This window comes from Choloepus didactylus, assembly GCF_015220235.1.
Source record: "Choloepus didactylus isolate mChoDid1 chromosome Y unlocalized genomic scaffold, mChoDid1.pri SUPER_Y_unloc1, whole genome shotgun sequence".
In the NCBI taxonomy this organism is placed as follows: Eukaryota; Metazoa; Chordata; class Mammalia; order Pilosa; family Megalonychidae; genus Choloepus; species Choloepus didactylus.
In genome coordinates, this window is record NW_023637624.1 from 160,932 (window position 1) to 176,664 (window position 15,733).

The 15,733-nt window shown below is 40.6% G+C and overlaps 1 protein-coding gene across 1 annotated transcript in view; it reads right to left on the reverse strand.

Moving 5' to 3' along the window:
- LOC119525908 (synapse-associated protein 1-like) overlaps positions 1–15,733 on the reverse strand; it is a 30,756-nt gene extending 15,023 nt beyond the window's left edge. The window contains 5 exon segments of the mRNA XM_037824699.1: position 1,688; positions 2,706–2,779; positions 5,839–5,905; positions 6,699–6,814; positions 15,541–15,733. Coding sequence (XP_037680627.1) covers position 1,688; positions 2,706–2,779; positions 5,839–5,905; positions 6,699–6,814; positions 15,541–15,733 — 451 coding nt within the window.

Sequence of the window (15,733 nt, forward strand, 5' to 3'; positions counted from 1 at the left end):
AGCCTGGCTAAGTCAAAGAATTTAAGGCAATGATGGCAGAGACTGCCTGTTGTCTACCAGTTTGCCACTGTTCTTCCTTCCTTCCTTTCAAGAACAAAACTCTTGAGTTCTAGCTGGGGGGTGTGATACCCAGCCAGAGACCATATTTCCCAGGCTCCCTTGCTTCTAAAGCTAGCCATGTGTCTAAGCTGCCAAAGGGATGTGAGACTCAGTGACAGGTGCAGTTTCTGGGACTTGTCCTTAAAATGGTTTTGCATGCCCACCTCCTTCCCTCTTCCCACCTGCTGAAACAATCACAGTATTAGGGAGTTGGCTTCAACCATACAGAAGACAACATCCTAGGGACTAGTAAAGGAAAAGACAGAAGGAACATGGGTCTCTGGATGCCTCATGGAGCAAAGCCCCCCTATTTGCCTTGGACCATCTACCTCTGGACTGACAGACAAGACAGACAGAAAGGGGAGAGACAGAGAGAGAAATAAACTCATGGCTTATTTAAGCTTGTTTATTTTTTTCTCTCTATTATAGCAATTTAGTTGCTCTCTTAACAAATCTAGCAGCCGTTATAAAAGAGGCACTGAAGAGGGTTCGAAGCCTCTGGGTCATGCCAAAATCTCAGAACTCCCTTCAGGCGTGTAATGTGTGCATACATCATCTGTTCAGCAGATGTGCGTGCAGTACTTGCTGGGCTCCCTGCACTGAGCTGTGAACAGGAAGGATCAGGTCTGTGCCTTCATGGAACTTACATTTGAGTTGGGGGGCGGGGAAAGGCAGAGGTAAGGATGAGGTTTAGGTTGCTATGGCTATGAGATGGGATAAGAGAGTGGAAGGATGAAAGAGTGGTGAGGGAAAGGCTCTATGAGGTCACATCTGAGCTGATATCTGAGGAAAGATGTGGGGTGGGGGGTTCAGGAAGAGGGGACGGCAGGTACCATGGCCCCATAGTCAGACAGGGCTTGGCCTAGATGTGGAACAGAAAGAAACAGTGGCTGGAATGCTGGAAGCTGGAGGAGCAGGATCCGAGGAAGGAGGCGGAGACGCTGGCAGAGGTCAAAGGCCTCAGAAGGCAGGGGAGGGAGCTTAGGTTTTAGTCTAAGAACAATGAGACACCACTAGAAGGTTCTCTGTAACAGAGTGATACACAGTGATTTCTGCCATAAATGGATCCTTCTGGGTGCTGAAAGGAGACTGTACCAGAAAGGGGCAAGAATGGGAGAGCAATCTGGATGCCTCAGGTGGGTGATGAGGGGACCAGGACCTGGTGGTGGCAGTAGAGAGGTAGACTGGAACCACATTCTGCGAATAGAACTGACAGGAGACAGTAATGAGTGGGGGATGGCAGGGGAGATGACTCAAAGGAGACTCCTAGGTTTGTGCTAGAGAAATGGTAAGTAACCAGAATCTTCTGTGCTGGAGGAGATGAGAGGAGCAGGTCTGGGGGGCAGAGGAGCCGTGGGGACTTAATCAGTATTTCATGCTTGTCCTCAAATGACACTGACTCTCAGGATCCCACTTGTCACCTTGGGATAAGAAGGTATGTGACCTCAGTGTAATCAGTAAACAAAATACATAATATTCACACTGAAGTAGTAATGGATGTTCAATCCTTTAAACATTTTACTAAATGTAAATCCTTTAAAGACAATGGGGGAGAGAATAAAACATGGGACTAGATAACATAGTGAACCCTCTTCAGGGTGAAATGTTCTAGAATTGATTGTGGGGACGAATGTGCAACTCTGTGAATATACTAGAAGACAACGATTATACTCTTATGATGGATTGTATGGAATGTGAATTTATCTCGGTAAAGCTGCTTAAAAAAAAAAGACCATGAGGGATGGCAAAGGAAAGGAGGTAAAGACCAGTTCTATATATTTGTTTTATGTATTGAGGTTCCATTTATGATCTTGTCCGGTTAAAAAAAATTAAAGGTGGGTTAAAAATAAAAGCTTAACAACATTGATACAGTAGTAAGAGCTATTCATTGAGTCATTTGCCATGCTAGGTGCTGAGGATAAGGAGATAAAAGCTAGCGTCTGTCCTGTAAGAGTTCACAGTTAGGTGGACAGCACAGATAAGCAAATAATAGTTGTGACATTTGTGAGTCTCCTTCCCTTACCTGTAAAATGAGGATAGACATTCCTACCTATCTGGACCTGCTGGGAGGCTCAAAAAAGATAAGGTGTGAGAAAGGACTTTCTCCAACCATCAATGGCTACCCAATTGTTAGCTGCTTTTGCTACATTTTCTCTGAAGTCCTGAGAAAAGATTTTGTGGGACAGCATGTGGAATTTTACTCCTAACAATTTCCAATAGTTTCAAACAAATACATTAGAGAGTTACAGAGAAAATTTGGAATACAACCATTTCATATGGAAGAATTAGAATTCTGCTTAAAAACTTTATATTAGAGCATATCTCAAAAGATTATCTTAATATACTAGAATCCTTTTAAGGCTGAAATAATTATTGTACATGATAGGCTATACTTTTACATTAAGGAAAAAATAACTTAAGGATAAGCAAATTAAAAATCAGTGAAAAAAATAGTGAAAGTTGATGTGTACAGTCCCAACAGCTCAAATTATTGAAAATTTGTGTACAAGAAAAGATTTCTACTAAGGATAAAGTCATGTTAACATAGACACGGCATGACAGGAAGAAAGTATGTTCAATACCCGGTCTCATAACCAGAAACTTACAGCTGATAAGGCCAAGATTTGTTGTTGAATTGTTTCCTCATCATGACTGTCAACCCATGGGGGCACTGCTGCTTCTGTAAGGTTTTAATGGCAAATAGGAAAACAGAAAAACAGGTTTCAATGGTGACATTGCAATCCATGCTTTGAAAGAGGAGCAAGTTGTTACATAATTTACCACTGCATTTCAAATACGAACATTCCCCACAATACCCAGACTTAATTTATGAATCTTGCACATGTATATATTTGGTTAAAAGAAAAAAAATCACATGCTATCTTATGACACAGCAATTCTGCTACTAGGCATATAACTGTTTTAGTTTCCTAGGCTGCTGAAAGCAGATACCATGAAAAGGGCTGGTTTAAACAATGGGAATTTATTAGCTTAGAGTTTAAAGGCAGAGAAAAAATGTCCAAATCAAGGCATCAGCAAGGCAATTCTTACCCAAGACTGGCTGCCAGAGATCCTCAGCTCCTCTGCCACATGGCAAGGCACATGGCGGTGTCTGCTGGTCTCTCCCTTCTCTTCCCAGTTTCCTCTTTCTGTATTCATTCCATTTATAAAGGACTCCAGTAAGAGTGATTAAGACACATCTTCAATGAGGTGGGTCACACCTTAACCGAAGCAGCCTCATTAAAGTCCTTACAATGGGTCCACACCCACAGGAATGAATCAGATTTAAGAACATGCCTTTCTGGGAGAACCTAAGATGGCGGCTAGGTGAGACAGGGCAAAAAAACACCTCGGTGAAAAATACTAGATAAAAACCAGAAGGTGACCCAGAATACTGGTTTCAGCGATGCACCAGCTCGACGGGGTGATATCCTGAGAAGGACACATCACCTATGCAGTATTATGGCCAAGATGTGTGTATAACCTGAATATAATCATGAGGAAATATCAGACAAAGCCCCAACGAGGAACGGTCTATTAAAAATGGGGGGGGGGACCACAGTATTCTTCAAAAACATTAAGGTCATAAAAGACAAAGAAAGGCTGTGGAAATGTTCCAGATTAAAGGGGGTTAAGAGACATGACAAAAATGTAGTATCTGACAGACTGGATCCTGTATGGAGGGGAACTGTGAATGGTTGTGTCCCTTCAAAACAGATAAGTTGAAAGTACCTCAGAAAGTGACAGTACCTCAGAAAGTAACCTTATTTGGAAATAGGGTCTTTCTGAAAGGAATTAGGCAAGTTAAAATGAGGTCCTACTGGAGTACGGTGGGCTCTTAATCCAATGTGACCAGTGTCCTTATAAGAAGGGGAGAGGAGACGCAGACTCAAGCCCACGACTGAGGCAGAGACTGAAGCCCAAGGATCGCCAGCAAACCACAGAAACTAGGAAGAGGTAAGGAAGGATTCTCCCCTACAGATTTTGGATTTCTAGCCTCCAGAACCACAAGATAAGAAATTCCAATTGTTTTAAGCCACCTAGTTTGTGGCTTAAACCACTGGTTCCACTTAATTGCTCTTTTTAAGGTAACCAATAACCTCTTGGTTGTGCAAACATATAGACACTTCATAGTTCTTTTCTCTCTAAGTCAGTTTCCTTTAATGGAGATAATAATTACTTCATGGAGTTGCTGTGACCATTTAGTGAATAAATACACACAGAGTACTCAGCACAGTATCTGCTTCATGGTGGTGATAATTGGACCTCTCTGCTATATGTGACATGGTGGCCCACCCTTCCTTGAAATGCTCCCCTCTCTGGGCCCCCAAAGTTTCTCTCTTCTAGTTATTCCTTAACCTTGCTGACTGCATCTGCCTCCTTTTAGTAAATGACATATTACGTTTGAACTGCCCACCCCTTAGCAGGTACTTGACAACTGTAAAGCCCCTTCCCTTCTTCCCTCCCCTAATCACTGTGGATCTTCTGCCCATTCTCTACACTTTTCATGGATAATTTCACCTACTTTCATGGTTTTGATGTGACTTGATGAATGATCAGTATCACTAGACTGAATTCTCCTCCATGCTTTAGACAGCAACAAACTGCTGCTGGACGACATGACATGCATTTAATTTAGAGCAGCACTGACCAAAAGAACTTTCTGCAATGATGGAATGCTCTAGCTCTCCACTGTCCAATATGGAAGCCACATGTTCTCATATATGGCTACTGAGAATGTGAAATATAGCTAGTTTGTCTGAGGAATGGCATTTTTAATTTATTTAAATTTAAGTAGCCATGTGTAGCTAGTAGCTATTTTATTGGACAGCGCAGATCTATATGATCTGTGGGTATCTTGAACACTGTGCAGTCCCCGATGTACCGTAACCTGCTTTCCCTTCCTGCCTTTGCACATGCTCCTGTCACCTAGATGCCTAATTTATACCTCAAAAATGAAATTGCCTCCTAACCTTTCACCCTCTCCCCCATACTTCCTATCTCAGAGGAGCCAGCTTCTACACCAGGTCCCCAAGCCAGGATCAACTTTACCGCTTCTAGTTAATCACTAGTCATGCTAACTTGTATAATTTACTTGTCCAAAAGAGTTTCTTCACTCTTTTGAGTCTACCTAGGTACAATGCCTGATGGTCATTTGCCATAGGACCAACCACAGTGCTTTGTGGCACAGCTCAAACTGATTGGATTACTTTTTTCTATTTTTGCCATATTTAAAGTCATGAGGCTCATTTTGTGTTTGAATGCCACCAAACGTCAAAATTAGGCATTTTGAGACCTTATAACTGCAAACGTTTAAACGAGCATTTGTCAGCAAATAAATCTGTTGAATAAGTTCCTTGAAAACTCCTGATTCTTCATGTCTCTCTGTCATTGCAGGTTCCAGTCACTCCCTTGGAATGCTCTCCTGCTTTTTCTCCTGAGGAGAAGAAGTGCCTATTATGTGTATATATAGCTTATCTTCCCCTCTTTCAGAGCCAGCTCCCCAGCTGACTTTACCCAACATCCCAGCTGCAGGGGACAGTTTACTCCCTTGCTTTAAACCTTGGAGGTTTATGGGTTTCTCTCCCTGACTAGCTTCTGTGCTACCCAAGGATGGGGACAGTTTTTTTCCCTCCATTTTTGTATTATGACAGCCTCACCATAGTGTCTGGCACATAACAGATGCTCGAAAAAATTTGACAGATTAAATAAGTCATGTAAAACAAACCTATACCATACCTGACTTTTCTGTATGTTGCTCCTGAACAAATTTTTTCTGTTCCTTCTGAAAATCTCCTATAATTGTCTGCTGGAAGAATACATAAAGAACCAAATTACTATGAAAAATTTACTATTAGATAAGAATTAAATTCAAGATTTTAGAAGTCTCTTTGAGACATTTTACTCATTCGCTGTGACTAAGAAGGTTAAAAAAGTAACACTCCCTCAGTTTCCTAACACAAGGGGATCTTCTATATTTTGGAATTTTAAGCATATCACTCCCCCCTTACGAAGGACTATCTTTTCAAAAGCAAAATAAAATGGTTAATCATTTAATTTTTGTACTCCATAAAAAATTCTTAAAAGAGGTAAAAACTCATTTTAACAAGGAGTACATGCAACAAAAATATCTAGATGACAATATATCTAAGGTTTAACTGATGGCCTCCTTAGTGCATTACCAATTAAATTAGGTGATTACCAACTAAATGACCTTCCTGAAGCTCAGACCCCACCACCACTGCAAAAATCAAACAAACTCACTCCTGAGGCTCTTAAAAGAGTTTTTTTTCTAATGGGCTAGGACTTTCAAAACCTAACCTAATGATGCACAAGTGGAAATATGTTCTGAAATAGTTATATTTTCAAATTAAATTCATGATTTGCGAAGTTGAATATTTTCCAAAAGTTAGGAAAAATTTATATCATAGCCACTTCTTACGCAAAAGGAAAGATAAAGCCAAAAATCTCAATTAATATTTTTATCAGAATAATATGAAATTCTGCTTGGGTAAATAAATTCATAGGAAGAAGGGATGATTATTTTAGTTGCTACTAAGTTTCATAAATTTCTACCCCCAAAAGATATTTAAATGTACCTTATCAATGATGCCATCTATTTTTCCTTCTACCGATTTCTTTATCGTTTCTGCTGTTTCTGCAACTGATTCAGTTATCTTTTTTGCAGCAGCAGATGCAAAGTTAAATAGATAGTCTGCAAAGAATAAAAAGAAATCTATTTCCGTTCAGGCACAATAGTTATTGTAGTTGTGACTTTTATCTTTTAGAGATCTTGTAAGAGTCTAATATTACAGAACACGTTCCCTATTAATTAGGACTTGAGAGGAATGGAAATCACTGACAGTAGTCTACTTTCTTGGTGGACTGGCTATCCATACCCGGCCTTTAACTCATGTCATTCAAAGACAGTATGCTACCCCTGTTTTCAACTTTTCTTGCCCTTCTCAAGTCTCTAGTTCTAACTTATCTCAGTAAGCAATCTCCCCTTCAACTTCACTCCTCCTCTCTTGCTTAAAGAAAAAAAATTGTCCCTCTTTCCCAGAGTAGCCCATCTGGTGGCATATCTGGGGAAACTTAAAAAAATTTTTTTATTGTAGAATATAACATATATACATAAAAGTGATAACTTTCTAAGCGCAATTTAACAAGTAGTTAAGAGAGCAAATTTCAAAGAATGTTATGGATCACAGTTCCAGTGTCAGCTATCTCCCTATTGTGAAACGTAACACATATGCAAAAGGTAACATCCTTCAAAGCATGCTCCAACAAGTAGTTATATAGGAAACTTCCAAAAATGCCATGAGTTACAGTACCATAGTTTCAGTTATTTCCCCATTGTGAAATATAACACATTTACAAAAAGGTGACAACTTTCAAACTACAACTTAACAAGGAGCTACTGAACAAATTTTGAAGGATGCTCTGGGTTACTGTTTCATCATTTCAGTTCTTTCCCTCTAGCCATTCTAATACCCTAGCAACCAAGAAGAAAATTACACAGAGATCCAGTATTCATAATCCTTTGTAAATTCCATTTTGTCTGTAACTATGCCTTCCTCTAGTTTAATCACTTTTCTGATCTTCAGGGATGTCTAGGCAGTGACCACCCTAACTTGGTCATGTTGAAAAGGGGAGTTGACATTATGGGAAAAGGGGACACATCTGGTTAATGTTCTTGAACAGGCTATTGCCTCTTGGGGAAATTTTTAATAAATAGAAATTGGCAAGCCCTAATAGAAACACATACATAAATCTTTCTTAACTAATAAGGAGCTAATATGTAGAACAAGATTAAAATTGGAACAAACTTCATCTTTACAAAACAAAACCAAAACACAAAATTAACATCCCCAAAGACCTGAAATAATGTATGTATAGAGGCTCTACTGCCCTGTAATAATAAAGGCTTATTGGTGGACAAACGTCACTTCAAAGCATAACACTCTTTACAGAATCTGGCCTGTAGGAAGGGACCTAAGGCAGGTCCTTGGGGGATGGCTCCTGGGCACCTGGCCTGTGAATTCCCTCTCGCAGTAAATATTTGGTCTGTACTAAGGAAGTTTTCCATCTGTTACTTGCTGTTGTTGAGGGAGAGGCATGTCGACTCTCACAATAGGCAGGCAGGTAGAAAATCCTGATAAGAATGGCAAAGGGAGCCTCACAGTCCTGTTTAAATCCTTACTGTTGGCAGCATCACTGCCTGGGAATCAGGCAACTTGCACCAGTATCTGGGAGCGTGCAGTATTCTCTCCTTATCTGAATGACCATCTCCCCAACTCACCATATCCCTGGCCATTAAACAAAGTCTACTTTCTCCGGTTGTCTGTTGGCATCTGTCAGTCAAACCAACATCCCATTGTGACTGTGCCACTGGATGCTACTTATCTCTGGTCTCATTCTTGCCACCCCCCCCCCCATTCTACATTCATTCAACCACACAGAAAGTCTTTTCGTATCTCCAAGGAAGATTCAAATGTGTTATCCCTTCTCTTTATCTGCCTTCTCTTTATCTGGTTGACTCTTACACATCTTCTGGGTCTCCACTTGAATATCACTTCCTCTGGGAAATATTCCCAGGCTCTTTGACTAGAGTAAGTGGGCCTACGACATGTTCCCTCAGCACCCTGCCTTGCCCGATGGACAATATCCTTGACACTCTATCAAAGACTTGCTTAATGTTTGTCTTCTCGGCTAGACCCTTAAGCCCCATCAGGGCAGGGATTGACTGTCCAGTACACCGTTGTAACTCCAGTGGGTGATCAATAAGTACTTGTTGAATGGATGAATGGGGAGTGACAAAATAAGGCTGAGCTTTAGGGAGATCACTTATTTCTCTTTGATTATGACTAGTCTATTTACCCAGAGTGATATGAAAAATTGGTAGATTGCCACAAGACTTTCTAAAAATAGTCTCTGCAGATAGACAAATCTAAAGAAGGGTTCCCTTTATTAAGGTTTTTCTCAGGAATGGAAAAATTAATTAGAACAGTCTTTTTTTATTCTGAGGGAGGACTGTCATTTAAAAACTGGAATTTGAGCATAATAATCTCAGTTATCACTTAGATTTTAAGTACTCCGTGGATGGAATACACTGAACACATTGAATGTTAGAGAAAGCACAATCTAGCCCTCAAGGAATATTTGTTTCTAAAGAAAAAAAATATGTATGTGAAAGAACAAAGACAACAAGAGGAAGAAGATTACTCATTAAACAAGGAGGAGTCATGGAGAGAAGGGAGGGAGAACAGTTTCCCAGGAGGAACTGGAGAGTGACCTGGGTTCTGAGGTGAGTGGGAGTGAGAAGTAGGAGAGAACAACAGGTTTTCAGGACAGAAAACTGAGAAAGACAAGAAGTGCTTTATTAATTTTGTAACGAGATCATCTGAAATCAGGTTAAGACAATTTTTATTAAGTGGTTAGGAACAAATTGAGACTAAGGAAAAATCTGATAAGTTAATAGGAAGTAACAGGAGAATAAAATGTCCACTTCAGGGACTCAGGCAAAAAGAGAGGATCTGAAATGAAGTAGCCACCAAAGGAGAACATGAAGTCAAATGAAAAGTTTTGAGAACGGCTACAACTCAGCAACCTTATGGAAGGAGGGGGCAGATATCTAACATATAAAGTAGGTATTTCACCTTCATTTTCATTATGTCATTTTCTTGTCACAACTTTCCTGGGAAGAAGATACAATCTGCCCAGTTTACAGATAAGGGGACTGAGGCTCAGAGAAGATAAATAAGTCGCCCAATATGACAGTGGCAGACTCTGCTGACTGCTCATCCAATAGCTTACCTCTTTCCTCCTTGCCCAAACCACCCCAATTTTGTTTGGGTGCCAATGTGCCTGGCCCCAGAGAATGAATCATGGTAAGTCTATACCAACCAAGGAAACAGCATCCCTTTGCCAGATACTTGCTTTCCTAGACTCCTTTGAAGCTTAGAAAAGCCATGTGACAGCTCTGGCCAAAAACTTAAAGGGAAACCTGCAAGGCAGCAGCTGGGAAAGATTTACTATCCTAATGAAAACGGAGATGCAGGAAGACAGAGCCCCGGTCTATTGCTTTCTGCTTCCGTTGCTGCCTTGTGTGACTGAGGCCGGAAATCCCACCCTATGAATGGAGGAGAGGAAGCATTCAAACAGCCTGGTTCCTTTATATCCTTGAACCATGGAGCCAACCCTCAGGCCTCCCATCTGCAGACTTCTTGTAAACTGTGCAGAAATGAGTGAACACAGCAGGCTCGAGAATGCTACCCTTGGAAAGTCCTGTTTGCAAGGTTGGCCCTTGGCTGGTGTCTGAGAATTTAGAATTTGGGAGGGTTGTCACCATTCCCTAACAGGTAAGAATGGTTCACCTGTATCTAAACTATTCATACAAAGAATATGGTTTATGCTGAACACCTGCTTTCCTTCTGGGAGCTGGGAGTTTTGGTACTTGCTAGGCAGAGGGTATGTATGTGACCAGCTCTCAATAAAATCCTTGGGCACTGAGTCTCTAATGAGCTTCCCTGGTAGGTATTTCACCCGTTGTCACCACTCACTGCTGGAGGAATTAAGTGCATCCTGTGCAACTCCACTGGGAAAGGACTCTTGGAAGCTTGAGCCTTGTTTCCTCTGGACTTTGCCCCATGCACCTTTTCCCTTTGCTGATTTTGCTCTCTATCCTTTTCCTGTAATAAATCATAGCTGTTAAGTATGACTATATGCTGAGTCCTTGAGCCCTCCCAGCAAATCACCAAACCTGGGGGTGGTCTTGGGGATTCCCCACATGTAAATAATAAACATCCTCCAGTTAAGCCTGTTCATTGGAATTCCTTTCTAATTCTCAGCCAAATTTTCTGCAAATTTGCAAACGATATAATAAAGACAGTAAATAGTATAGGGAACCCAAACAGGATATATGTCTCAAAATTCCAAACTTGTGCCCCAATGCCATGCTCCCTCATGTCAGATGAGCAAGTGACAGAGCTTGCGAAAAGGGATGGAATAAAGGTAAAAGGTGTGAAGGTTGTCAAGGGCTAGAAAAAGCTTATATTTAACAGAGTAAACAGAGAGAAAGCGCGAGTATATGTCCTGCTGCTAGAATAGGAAAATAATAAGCAGAGGCAGAACCTTAGAAAATTAATATTGTTACAGAGAGATACTATATTTTATACAATTTTAGAATCGTAAGTGCTGGAAGGGACCTTTGAAGTACCTACCTCAACCTCCTATTCAGTAGCCCCACTCCAGGGATAGGACCACTTGACTTTGAAGAGTGTTAGTTATTAATGTTAGAAATCTCTTCATCTCTAATTAGAAAATTCTCTTCACCTCCCTTGTCCTTTCTACCTCTTGAGTAACATAAAACAACTTCCTTTCTACCAGAATGCTGAGCAATGTTCCTAAGTTTCTTCTTCAAGTTAAAATCCCCAGTTCTTTTAAGTATTGTTCATAAGCTATGGGATCCAAGCTCCTTGCCATTCTCATTGGCCTCCTTGTGGTACACCTGGGTTACTGTAAAAAGCAAACATACTTTGCAACATACATTACTTTTCCAGCCCTCTTAAGTTTGCAGGCAAGGCATCTGGAACTTGAAATGCACTTTCCCCACAGGAAAAAAAGGAAGATGGCCTAATTAACACAGTTCCACTGCAATACTCATCTCTTCAAAGGAGAAGGAAGAGGAGGTGGCCTTTCCTCCTTTCCTGGGCATGGACTGGTATTAGGAACAGTTTTGAAATAGTCAAAGCTCATCTTTGGCCACCCTCCCACTGACTTAAATTGTATGAATGATTCAGATATTTAATTCTCCCAGAGGTATGGGGAATTTTTAGAAAGAGTGCAGATAAAGCTCTAATTTGGTCAACTTTCACAAAAATAAAAAACAAAACAAACTAGTTCATGCTAAACAAGAAAAGTTACTGTAGGGCAGGGAGTCCTTCAGGGAGGTAGGGACAAGCCCCTTAAGTGAGTGCCCCTATAAACTGTTCCCTCTTTTTGAAGCAGGTCATCACAGGAGATAATAAGTGTATTAGGAGGGAGAGCCAAGGATCAGAAGGTTTAGTTCTGGGTGAGGGAGTGGAAGGTAGGCCGAGGTGTCCACCACAGGTAACTGGCAAGTTGCCTAAATTTACAAATAGGTCACTAAGGGCCAGGAAATATTTATCTCGCAGGCAGGCACTCAGCAAATGTTTGCAAAACACCTGGGGCTCCCAGGGGATTCCGTGCAGATTTAAAAAGACTAAAGAAACTAATACAAAGGGTTGGCCAGTAAGCACATGAAAAGATGCTCAAAGTTATTAATCATTATGGAAATGCAAATAAAATCCAGTGAGAAAATTTTGACTTAAGTAGGGAAGGCACTCCAAGGAAGTAAAAAGTGAGCTGGGGGTCCTGTGCAGGAGAGGGTTAACTCAATGGGCCTAGAGTGCTCAATTCCTGCACATTCCCAAGAAAGACTTGCCTTCTGGATTGGCTGTAGGTGGGCTCTTGGGACAGGAGCTTTAAGCCTCTGGAATATTCCACCTGTTAAGAGTGTTTTCCTATGCCTGAGGCCTTGGACCACACAGTACCAATCTGATCAGACAGTTTATGTTAACAATGTGATTTATGGTGAATACTTGTTTCTGCTTTAGGGGGCTGGAGTCTGAGTAGTTGAGGTCAATCATGTAGGTGCTGCATGACTATGTGACTGATCCCCAATAGAAACCATGGAAACCAAGGCTTAAGTGAGCTACCCTGGTTGGCAACACTTCGCACATATTATCCCACGTCATTGCCGGGCGAGTGTGTTAACTCCACTGGAGAGGATAACTGGAAGCTTGAGCCTGGTTTCTCCTGGACTTCACCCCATGTGCCTTTTCCTCACACCCATCAGGGTGCTATTATTGGAAAAAAAAAGGAAATAAAATAAGTGTTGGCAAGCATGTGAAGAAACTGGAAACCTCTACATAGCTGGTAGGAATGTAAAATGGTGCAGCCACTGTGGAAAAGTTTGGTAGTTCCTAAGAAAGTCTGGAATTACAACATGACTCAGCAATCCCACTTTCATGTATATGCCCAAAAGAATTTCAAACAGGTATTTGCACATAGATGTTCACAGCAGTATTATTCACAACTGCCAAAAGGTGGAAGCAACCCAAGTGTCCATCAAAGGATGAACAGATAAACAAAACGTGGTATACAACAGAATACTATTCAGCTGTAAAAAAGGAATGAAGTTCTGATAAACACCTCAACATGGATGAGTCTTGAAGACCACTCATGTTGAGTGAAATAAACCAGAAACAAAAGGACAAATATTGTACGATTTCACTGTATGAAAGAATTGGGATATGTAAATTCATGAAGTCAGAAATTAGAATACAGGTTGATTATCAAGGGTGGGGGTGGAGAATGGGAAGTTATTGTCTGATGGGTAAAGTTTCTGTTTTGGGTGACAAAAATGTGTAGGAAATGGGGAGTGGTGATCGTAGCACAACACTGTGAATGTAATTAATGCAAGTGGATTGTACACTTAAAAATTGTTAAAATGGCAAATTTTATGGAATATATACGTTATCACAATAAAAAAATTAAAAATTAAAAAGGTATGTACAAATTATCTATGCGAATGTGGTTAAAAGGGGGACATTTGAGGTTGCATATACATTACCAGGTAAAAATTTTAAAAAGCTATAGAACTGGACAATACAGTGAACCCTAATGTAAGTTATGGACTATAGTTAATAGTATAATTATAATAATATTCTTTCATCAGTTATAACAAAGGTATCACATTAATACAAAGTATTAATAATAGGGAAAACTGTGTGTGAGAGGGAATATGGGAACTTTGTACTCTCTGCATGATTTTTCTATAAACCTACAACTGCTCTAATTAAAAAAAAAGATATGCATAATATAAACCAATTTTGTTAGGAAAAACATATTTTTGTGTGTACATAAAGAAATATCTGGAAGAATATATACCAAGATGATAACTGTGGTGTGCAATTAAAATAAAAAAGACTAAAGAAACTAATCTACTCACTGAGAGTCAGGGTCCGTGGTGCTTAATTTCATTTTTTCAAAACATAAATGAGTCTTTTCAAAGATAATACACCTCTTAGGATCAATGTGTAGAATAAAAAAAATCTGATTATCTTTCTTGTCTCTGAAAGTTTGCATATAAACTAGAATCTTTACCTCTTTCTCAAATTACATAAATTTCACAAACAAAATAACTCTCATGTATTTTGAAACTTTAAGTCCTCAAACAATGTGTGTGCATACTTCCATCTAACCTCAGCCTCCCTAAATATCAGAATAGTCTGCTGAGGAAAGAGATGACAACATTTTACAAAGACACAAGTAAGTGCATTAGCTCCAAAGTAGATACCCATATCAAAAACATATTTATTAACAAACCCTAACAAAACCTAAAATATTGGAAGCAATACAGCTATGTTAGGTTACTTGGTTTTTCTTATTTGTTTTGTTTGAATTGGTTTTTTTTTTTTTAATTTTTTGACAAAGTAAAAAAAAGCTATTGTATTAAATAATTAGTGTCAATGTAGTTATTTTAGGCTATTTGGTTTTTCTTATACCTTTGTTTGATTATGGTTGGTTGATTTTCTTGGGGTATGGTAGGAACATGTTTGAAGCAAAGTAGTTATTTTAGGTTGTTATTCTTAATCCTTTGTTTTGTTTGAAATGTGTTGTTTGTTCGTTTTAATTTTTCGATAAAGCAAAAAATTAAAAAAATTATTAAAAAATTTTCAAAGGTTTTTATCACGAAGTACAAACCCGAGGTTTCAAGTGGACAATAAAAACCCAAGTTTTAAGAAGCCAGTTTTGGTACTCCCTTGATGACAAATGGAAATGTCTCTATTTTCTATGAAAACATCCATACCCTGCTTTTCCTCAGTGGGTCCCATTTTTATCTATCCCAAGTACCTAATAAGGCCTCTCTCCTCAAATCAAATTCATCTACTCACATCTCAAAAAGGTCCCGTTGCAACTAAAAATAAGCCAAGCAAGACTGAAACACTCAGTAACTTCGGACAGCACGCTCTGCCCTAAGGGCAAAAAAGGCACTTTGCAACCAACTCAAGCTCGCCCACGTTCAGGCCCGGGGTGGGTGGGGGCATGGTCAGGTGAACAAAATGATTCCTTGTCAAACTGTAGAAGTCGGGCTTCACCGCTTTCCTGTGGCGCTGATCCCAGTGTTTACAAACTTTGCAACGACTGCAACGTCACCACGAACTTCAGGCATAGGACTCGGCGCTCGATGAAGTTCCAGCCTTTAAGGTCCTCACCAATCCCTCTTGTCCCGGCTCACCTTCCTCAACTCTTCTCCCCTTCCCCCGCCCTGTCCGGCCCATGCCCCTGGGCGCACTAAGGAAGGATGCGGGCACTCCCCCACACTCTCCAGTCCTAGGGGCCGGGGAGACTCACTGCCGAGGCCTTTGGCCTGGTGGAAGAGCTCCTGGTCCCCCGCTGGCTGTGGCTCCTCCTCCGCCGACTCCACCACCTCCTCGGAGTGCTGCTCGGGTGGAGCGTCTCCCTCCAGCTGTCTGTTTCTCTCCGGCTGCCTGCAGCCCGCCGCCGGCTGCTCCAAGCCCAACCAACTGCTCAGACCCCGGAACAT